Source organism: Falco rusticolus, chromosome 10 (assembly GCF_015220075.1).
Source record: "Falco rusticolus isolate bFalRus1 chromosome 10, bFalRus1.pri, whole genome shotgun sequence".
Taxonomy (NCBI): domain Eukaryota; kingdom Metazoa; phylum Chordata; class Aves; order Falconiformes; family Falconidae; genus Falco; species Falco rusticolus.
In genome coordinates, this window is record NC_051196.1 from 18,949,646 (window position 1) to 18,958,475 (window position 8,830).

Genomic DNA, 8,830 nt, shown 5'->3' on the forward strand with positions numbered 1-8,830 from the left:
AGGAGCCAGCAAGGACAAGCCAGGCCCTCAGAGGGGGGACAGCCTCCAAGCAGTGCAGCTTGGCTTGGCCAGCACCTTCTCCCCCAGCACCCGTCTCTCCCACCCTGGCTCCTGGGGCTCCCCCTCGTCCCCACAGACGCACGTGCAGGAGCACTGCAGAAGCCAGTGGTTTATTACGTGTCCACGAGGGCCCCAGGGGGCTGCGCGGCTGGTCCTGCCACCCACACCCATGGGGTGGAGGGAGAGGCACAGGCAGCCCAGTGAAGGGCAGGGCACGGTGCGAGGGTCTCCTCCACCCCTGCCACCCCAAGCTGGGCTCCCTGCACAGGAGATGGTCCCAGGGTGGGGGGTGGCAGCACGGCCGTGTACACGGACACTCCTCCAATGGCTTCTGACCTGATGAGGCTCTGGCAGCTCCAGCCATCGTGTTGAGGATGGCACTGCGTGGCACGGGGAGGGCAGTTGGTGTGGCACGGACCGAGGTTCAGGCGTGAGAGGCCAGCTGGACCCAGCAGGAGCTGGCACGAGGAGGCAGGCAGGAGCGTCACGCTGCAGCTGCCCTCATCCTACGGCAGGCAGGAGGCCAATGCCAGGCCACAGCGGAGGCAAAGAGATGTCCACACCACAGCAATCCCTCTGCCATAAGGGAGCTGAGCCTGTTCCTCCCACGGGCAGATAAGCATCAGGCACAGGCAGAGGGACGAGGGCACGGCGACAGGCCAAGAGCAGGGCCGGCAAAGCAGGCAGGGATGTGATGGGGTCGGAGTGTTCGGGGCTGGTGGCCCTGAGAGGGCAGGGAGAGACCTTGGCTGCTGCAGCAGCATCAGCGCTCGGCGGTGAGCAGCGGCTGTGGGGAGAGCACAGGTGAGCCCGGTGTCTGCGTCCCGCTGCCTGTCCCTTCCCACCCAGGGCCGGGGGGTTAGCCCAGGGAGAGAAGACCGAGGGGCTCTGATCAACAGCTACAAATATCGTAAGGGCGAGTGCCAGCAGGACGGGGCCAGGCTCTTTTCAGCGGTGCCCAGTGACAGGCCAAGGGGCAACGGGCACCAACGGCAACACAGCAACTTCCATCTGCATGTGAGGAGGAACTTCTCTGCCTCGGGGGTGGCAGAGCCCTGGGCCAGGCTGCCCAGAGAGGCCGAGGGGTCTCCTTCTCTGGAGACGTTGGAACCCGCCTGGACGCGGCTCTGTGCAGCCTGCTCTAGGGGAGCTGCTTCAGCAGGGGGGTGGGCTGGGTGACCAGCCTGCTGTGATTCTGTATGGTGGGAGGCAGGTCCCCCGGCTAGACTCCCAAAGCCACCCTGCAGCCTGGCATTCCCCCACAGCACAGCTGGTACCTGGCAAGAGTCTGGAGAGTCGGCGTCAGGACGCTTCCAGCTTGGCCTGGCCAGAGCCCCCAGCACCAGCACCCCAAAGAGGATGATCAGGAGCCCCAGCATGTTGGCAAAGACAGCCTCAGCAGGCAGGTGCTTGTAGTCAGTCGTCCCGTTCTTCCTTGGGAGAAGAATGGCCGAGAGCTTTCCTGCATGTGCCCAGCCTTCCCCCTAAGATCATGCAACCCTGCACCCACCCTGCAGCGGGGAGCTGTGCAGGTTAACCACACACCTGAGGCAGGAATTGCTCACTCACTTCCCTTTGCCACCCCATGCTCGGTTTCACTCGATGACACTTCTAGCACCGAAAAACAATGAACAGCCCAAACCACACTCCTCCTGGAGCCACCCTCCCAGCAAGGGCTCCCCCCCCACACACTGCGATGCTCACAGGCTGAAGAAGAGCTTCTCGTTGATGCCCGACACACATGAGGCCACCGACAGCATGAGGATGGTGGAGCCAAAGAAGATGTGCACAGGTTTGTAGAAGGCACGGAGCCAGGCAGGAGCCCAGGGCAGCAGGAAGGTGCTGAAGCCAGCCAGCCACTGTGGGAAGGGGAGGTGAGGGTGAAGGGCACGGTGCTGGGGGTGGGGGCAGGGTGCTGGGGAGCAGGGCAGCACCCACCTGGCAGGAGAAGAGCAGGATGGTGGCCAGCCCCAGCCAGCTGTGCAGCGAGTACATGTTGGGTGTGCCATGGCTGTTGTGGAAGCGAAAAACAGCCACCAGCCCCAGCACGGCCAGAGTGAAGGCTGCCAGGGCCAGGGAGCTGTGCAGCACCTTCCAGGGGAGCTTGGGGCCCCTCCAGGTAGCGGGCAGGCGGTACACCAGGGCCGCTGTTGGGTGAGAGGGTCAGAGAAGAGCCGTGCTGGCACCACGTTGCGCCACATGCCCCACTTACCTGCACTGTACAGCACCACCATGCCTGTCACCATCAGCACTGGGTGCCAGTTGAACATCTGGGCGCTGCCATCCAAGGCGAAGCCACCGCGCCAGTGCTGGCACCAGGCGCTCACGAAGGCCACACACACAAAGCCCAGGCCACCCAGGAGGACGCAGAAGGGCAGGAAGGGTAGATCCAGCATCTCCGTGACTTGGTGGTGGCACCTGGGGAAAAGCGAGATGTCTGCTCAGCCTCCACCGAGGTTTTCTGCCTTCGCTGGCTCTCAACTTTGTGCAGACACCCCCAGGGAGGAGCCAGGCTGAAAAGGGAACCAAGCACCCCGAGGAGGGACAGCTCTGACCCAGCTGCTGCATGGCCAGGGCAGGATGCCAGGGCTGGAGATGACCAGCTGGGGATGTGCAAGGCAAAGCTGGCCCCTGCAGAGCCAGGTCCCTGGCAGCACCCCACCACGGTGCCCAGGGGACAGCAACAAGTGCCTTACAGGGAGTCCAGGTGTCTCCTGTAACCCTGCACCCCCACCCCTAGCACCCACAATGCTCCCTGCATCATCCCCAGGAACCCACTGATGTGATCCCCTCCCTCCTTCCCCCTCACATGTATTTACACTCTCTCCATCCGCAGCACCCTCCAACCTGTACCCCACGTCCCCTTCCACCTCCCCACCAGCATGAGCACTCCCTCTCAACCCCCCCTCAGCATCCTGTGCCTCACCCTAGCTTGCACTAGTGCAAGGAGACACTCCTGTACCGCCCTGACCTGGATCTTGGGAGCCCCAGCACCCTGCTGCCTCCTGCCTGCTCTGCACCAGCTCTCACCCTGCTCTATGGGGGTCTGAGCGGGACACACACACACACACACACACCTGTGGGCAACAGCCCCACAACCCTGCCTGGGCTGAGCAGCAGGACCAGCAGGGCCCTGCCCCCAGTGCTGCTCTCAGCCCACAGGGCTCAAGCAGGTGACTGGCAGGAGCTTCGTCCATTTGCCTGGCGATTTGCATTTGCCTCCAGAAATAGATATTTACGTCTCCTCCTGGGGCGGGGGACAGCCCTGTCGCCCGAGATCTGCTGCCCCATGGGACTATGAGGCAGGAGGTGGGTGGGACGAGGCCCTGGAGCAGCGTGGCAATCACGAGCTCTGCCACCCACTCTTGCAATGCTCGGCACGGTGCTGAGCCCACAGCTCCCCCGGGCCTGGGCCCTCACGGCTCCCCCAAAGCCTGGAGGTGTGGGGCCTGGCCCCACAGCTCCCCCAAAGCCTGGGGACGCGGGGCCTGGCCCCACGGCTAGGGCCCTACGGCTGCCCCGGGCTTGGTGACGTGGGGCCCGGCCCCAAGGCTGCCCAGAACACCGGGCCCCACGGCTCCCCCAGCCCCGAGGACGCGGGGCCTGGCCTGGTCCCGGGGCCGTACCTCAGCCCCGCCCGCCGCCCGTCGGGCCTTGCCGCCCCCTCGGCCTCGCCGGGCGCCTCCATGTTGGACGGCGCCGCTCTGGCCGCTCGCCTCGGTGGTGGCTCCCGCCCAATCCTCCCGGCCCCGCAACCAACGAGTGCAGCGGCCAGAGCGGCGCTTGTATAGCTCCTCCAGCCGCGCGCTTCCGTTCCCGCCTCGGTGGCTGCGCTGTTGCCGTGGAGACGGAAGATGGCGGCCGCAGGTCAGCGCTCGGCCGCTCCCGGGCTGCGGAGGCCGGGGGGGGGGGGGGGGTACACGGCGGGGACCACCGGCAACCCCGGATTGCCTGTGCACCGGCGAAGCGCGCCGGGGGGCACGGCGGCCCACCGGGGCGGCTGCTCGGGGCGCTTCGGCCTCCCTAGGGACTGGGGCCGGGGGGGAAGGGGAGGCCTGGGGATGTGTGGGAAGACCAGAGGGGACACGGGGGCCGCGCAGGGAGAGGACACCTGCGTGGCGGCTGTGTGAAGGACGGCGGGTGGCATGGGACCTGGGGATGCGGGGAGCTGCCCCCTTTCCCTGCCACGTCCCACCCTGTGGCTCCTTTCCAGGGAAGGAAGGCCTCAGCGCAGCACTCTCTTGCCAGGACATGGGGCACCCCCCGTTGTCCTGGACTCCTCGTCCCTCCAAGCACCACCTTACCTCCTTTCTCCGGCACTGCTGTGCTGCTGTCCCCAGGCAGAAGCAGGCAGGAGGGCTCTGCCTCCTCGCTTGTCCCCAGCTAGCCTCGCTCCCTCACTGTGTCCTCATCTCCTGCCTGAGCAGCTGCCCCAAGTGGGGTGCGCGGTCCTGGGGTGGGGCCAGGGAGGGTGATGCTGGGACACAGCGTGCCCAAACCTGCCCCCATAGCATGGCCTGCTCAGCACTGCCCACAGAGCCGTCGGCAGCTTTAGGGTTTGTCCAGCAGGAGAGGTATGAATAACCTGCCCGGACACTGCTCCCTGGGACTCTCACGTCTCCCTCGTCCCGGTGTTTCTTCACATCTGTTCCCTGAGGTTGGGCTGGTTGTGAGGCTGGAGGGTGGGAGAGTGAGACCAAACCTGAGCCCACTGTGCGGTGAGAAGAGAGGGGAGACAGCTTGTCTGTGAAAGCCTACAGACCTGGGGCAGAGCACAGCTCTGCATGGCATGCTAGAAACTGGCAGAAGCTGCTGTTGGTTTGACCCTGCTTTAGGTTTCCTGGCAGAGAGGTTTGTGAGGTGCAGGGTGGTGCATCTTACCCTGCCAAATGAAACCTCTGCTCCTCCTCCAGGTCCTGGCCACAGGGAGAGGCGACACTGAGCCCCTCAACTCCAGACCATGAGCTGGCTCGGCCACTGGGGATGCCAGGGCTGAGGGCTCCAACGCCCAGGCAAGGAAGATGCTCCAGACCAGCAACTACAGCCTGGTGCTGTTCCTGCAGTTCCTCCTGCTTTTCTATGACCTCTTTGTCAACTCCTTCTCAGAGCTGCTCCGCACGGCCCCCGCTGTCCAGCTTGTTCTTTTCATGTGAGTGCCAGGCGGGCACAGGGGGTAGCGTGGTGGGGCAGGAGGGCTGGGGTCTCACCATGTCTCTCTTGCTGCAGCATCCAGGACATTGCTATTCTCTTCAACGTCATCATCATCTTCCTCATGTTCTTCAACACCTTCATCTTCCAGGCCGGGCTGGTCAACCTCCTCTTCCACAAGTTCAAGGGGACCATTCTGCTGTCTGCAGCCTACCTGGCGCTTAGCATCTCCTTCCACATCTGGGTTATGGTAGGCTGGGGCAGGCTTGGGGCTGCTGGCTTCTTCTGAGGGCAGGCAGCACAGGCAGCAGTCCCTCTCCCACAAGAGGAAGGCCACGATCTGCCACCGCAGGGACAGTTTGGTGTCCCCCTGTGATTCCCTATGTGACCCCCTTGATGAGTTGGCCTGGAAGGGAGCTGCCCTATCCCGGCCCCTTCCCCAAGAGCCATGACTTGCTGGAAAATCCTCTTTCCTTGTGGAAAGCCCAGCAGCTGCAGCTCTGTGCTGGCACAGAAGCCCACAGTGGGGTAATCCTTGCTGAAGTCTGTGACAGCAGCTCCTGGTTTACCTGGGATTAATCCCCAACACTCAGAGACGGGGGACAGCTTCTTCCCTGCTGGCATCAGGCAGCACCAAGGGCTCTGTCGAGGCAGCATCTTCCCTTTCTCTTCCCCCAGCTGAACTCCCTCCTGTCCTCTGCCCCAGCCGCTGCAGGAGCAGCCCCTATACCCTGCCCGCCCCTGGGCACCCCTCTCCATTGGGCTCTCGTCCCCCTGCTCCAGCCTCTGAGTGAGGATCTGTCCCCACCCTGCTGCCTTAGGGCAAGGGAATCGCTTAGAGCTGGGCAGGGGGCTGCGCTGTGTCAGGGTGCCCAAGGTGGCATCACATGCCGGTGCTGCCCACGCTGTCCGGGCAGGGGATTGACAGGGATTTGCAGGGATCTGAAGTCTGAAGCTAGAATAGGTCCTGACTTGCTGGCTAAATCCCCTGAGCTGCTTAACCTTTGGGGTGGGGGGCTGCCCCCCCAGGCCGGCAGTGTTGCCCCTGGACTGTGCACAGCTTCAGGGCCAGCAGCACACCAGGCTGAGGGAGCCAGAGGTGCGGGGGGCTGCTCCCAAACTAATGCAGGGGTTATCCCTGGTTCCTGTCCATCTGTCTGCCTCAGAACCTGCGGTGGCGGGACTCCAGCCGCTTCGTGTGGACCGAAGGCCTGCAGACCCTTTTTGTTTTCCAGCGGCTGGGTAAGGGCTGGTGGTTGCAGGGTCCCGTGAGGGTTCCTGCCCCTTTCAGGGGGCCTGTGGGGGTGAAGGTGACCCTCATCCCCCTCCCTCCCGCAGCGGCCGTGCTCTACTGTTACTTCTACAAGAGGACAGCGGTGCACCTGGGCGATCCCCTCTTCTACCAGGACTCACTCTGGCTGCGCAAGGAGTTTGCACAGTTCCACAGCTGATGGCTCCCCTCGGGCTCTGGGCGACCCACCGGCTCTCCCTCGGCTCCCTGGCAGCCCCCGCCGTCTCCCTGCACCTCTCGCCCTCCCTGGGGACGGCTCTGGCTCCAGCTCTGGCTCCAGCTCTGCCACCTTCCTCCCGGGATCCAGCCATTCTGCCAGCACTGCCACAGCTCCTGTGGGTGCTGGGGGTCGGCAGAAGGCTGGCGGCGCATCCCAGCTGTGCAGCAGGAAGGTCTGTCCTGGCGCCACAGCCCCCATTGGGACTCGAGCGTTTTTGTAAACGGTAAAGAAATAAATCGGAGACGTTTTCCAGTAGCTGCCTGGTGTCCGTGTGCCCCGGCTGCTTCCCTTCCTCCCCGTGCCGGTGCCTGCCATCCCGACAACCTTACCGCAGCTCAGCGCTGGGCTTGCAGCCCCAGAACAGGGCTGTTCCCACCCCGCAGCGTGGACCGCTGGGCCCAGGGGAGGCTCGGAGGGGGCGTAGGCAGAGCCGGCGGGCAGCCGGGTGCGAGGCTCGAACCCGGGCAACGCGGCCCGGTCCTCCAAAGCCATAGAGAGGGCGGAGGGAGCGGTTAGACGCCTTCCCGCCGAGCGCTCCCGGAAGTGAGGGCGGCGGCGGCGGTTCCCATGGAGATGGAAGATGGCGCCCAGGAGTGAGTGCGGGGCGGCGGCAGGCCGGCCCGGGAGGCCGCGGTCCGGGCCCGGGGGGCAGCGGGGCGCGGGGGAGGGGGCCACGGGGCGGGCTCGGGGGTGCCGCCGAGCCAGCCAAGGCGCAGCGGGGCCGGGAGGGGGGTGCAGCGGGGCGGGGGCGGGGCCGGGCCCTCCCAGCCCATGGCCGCCTTGCGCCCGCAGGCCGCCAGCGCTCCTCGGCACCGCTGCAGGTCCTGCTTTTCCTCAACGGGTGGTACAGCGCGACTTACTTCCTGCTGGAGGCCTTCGTCTTCGTGTACAAGGGTGAGCCCCCCCACCCCACCCTCTCCGGCCCCCCAGGGCAGCAGCTCCCCCCGCCCTGAGGCCCGGGGCGTGCTGTGGGTGCAGGCCCTGAGGGCAGCGGTGGCTGTGCCCGCAGTGCTGCTGCTGCCGTACCCCTTCACCAACCTGGTGCTGGACGTTGTGCTGCTCTTCCTCTACCTCGGCACTGAGGCCACTCGCATCTTCTTCGGTAAGTCCTGGGGACAACGGCGTGTCCCCCAGGGTGACACGGGGCTGCAGAGCCCCCCCCGCAGGAGCTTGCTGGGGCACAGCTGGGGGTGCAGTTTACCGTGTCCCCCCACTGCAGAGTCCTGAGGGGGGCCACTCCACTTCTAACCGCACACCCTGCAGGGTCCAAAGGCAACCTGTGCCAGCGGAAGGTGCCGCTCTCCATCAGCCTGGCCCTGACCATCCCGGCAGCTGTGATGGCAACCTATTACCTGCTGCTGCAGACCTACGCCCTGCGCCTGGAAGCCATCCTCAACGCCACCCTCCTGCTCTTCTACGCCGTAGAGCTGCTGCTGGGCATCTTGGCGCTGGTCTCCTTCTCCAGGTACTGTGGCTGGGCCACACCATGCGGGGAGCTGGGTGACACCGGGGCACCGCAGGAGCTGGCACACGAGCTGCTAGGCTGGTTTGGTGCCAGCACATCCCCTTCTTTCCTTCTTCACAGTGTGGATTCGTACTGAGGCCTTGTGCCGCATCAAAGGACTAGGCATAGAGCAGCACAGGTATGCGAGGCAGCGGGCAGCCGGCCTGCTGCCAGCTCCACCTCCCAGGCTGGCCCCGTGCTGGTGCCCATGTGCAGGGATCCCCACCCTGCCTGCTCTCCGCTTCGCCCACAGCACATGCAAGCGACCTGCCAGGCAGTACCCAACCTGCTGCCACCCAGGATGCGGCCCCCAGGGCTTGTGAAGCGCAGGTCAGTTCGAGGTACGGAGAATTATTTTTTTTTTTTCTACTGCCTTCTCAGAATAATTCACTATTTTCCAATAAATATTTATTTTTACCTGGTGCCTGGGCATGTGGCTTCCTCTGGGGCAGCGGGCTGGGCATAAAGCGGTCAGGAGCTTCCAGCACCACACCACTGCCCCACAGCGCTGCCTGAGGGGTGCAGGAGCCCCCTAGAAGCCTCAGAAAACAACGAGGGCCAGGGACAGCAGGCACAGAGGCACTAACAGGCCCCACATACTGCTCTT

The 8,830-nt window shown here is 64.8% G+C and overlaps 3 protein-coding genes across 4 annotated transcripts; 2 read left to right on the forward strand and 1 right to left on the reverse strand.

Annotated features, from left to right (window-relative positions):
* Positions 1-151: 151 nt before the first annotated feature.
* Positions 152-3,786, reverse strand: LOC119154374 (cytochrome b ascorbate-dependent protein 3). Of its 2 annotated transcripts, none has more exons than XM_037401806.1 (6): positions 3,687-3,786; positions 2,273-2,478; positions 1,999-2,207; positions 1,765-1,919; positions 1,338-1,494; positions 152-847 (listed from the first exon to the last, which is right to left on the reverse strand). In XM_037401806.1, exons 1-6 carry the CDS (start codon positions 3,746-3,748, stop codon positions 824-826), a joined length of 813 nt encoding a protein of 270 aa, XP_037257703.1. In that variant the 5' UTR covers positions 3,749-3,786; the 3' UTR covers positions 152-823. The 2 variants fall into 2 exon arrangements, with proteins under 2 accessions (XP_037257703.1, XP_037257706.1); XM_037401809.1 differs by lacking the exon at positions 3,687-3,786 and adding an exon at positions 3,138-3,582.
* A 45-nt stretch (positions 3,787-3,831) lies between these two features.
* Positions 3,832-6,974, forward strand: TMEM138 (transmembrane protein 138). The gene is made up of 5 exons (XM_037401814.1): positions 3,832-3,927; positions 4,974-5,209; positions 5,287-5,458; positions 6,375-6,450; positions 6,547-6,974. The coding sequence occupies exons 2-5, from the start codon at positions 5,082-5,084 to the stop codon at positions 6,657-6,659; spliced, it is 489 nt and encodes a 162-aa protein (XP_037257711.1). The 5' UTR covers positions 3,832-3,927; positions 4,974-5,081; the 3' UTR covers positions 6,660-6,974.
* A 99-nt stretch (positions 6,975-7,073) lies between these two features.
* TMEM216 (transmembrane protein 216) lies at positions 7,074-8,645 on the forward strand. Its single transcript, XM_037401820.1, has 6 exons — positions 7,074-7,312; positions 7,512-7,613; positions 7,729-7,821; positions 7,983-8,184; positions 8,305-8,362; positions 8,477-8,645. The coding sequence occupies exons 1-5, from the start codon at positions 7,300-7,302 to the stop codon at positions 8,318-8,320; spliced, it is 426 nt and encodes a 141-aa protein (XP_037257717.1). The 5' UTR covers positions 7,074-7,299; the 3' UTR covers positions 8,321-8,362; positions 8,477-8,645.
* Positions 8,646-8,830: the final 185 nt, after the last annotated feature.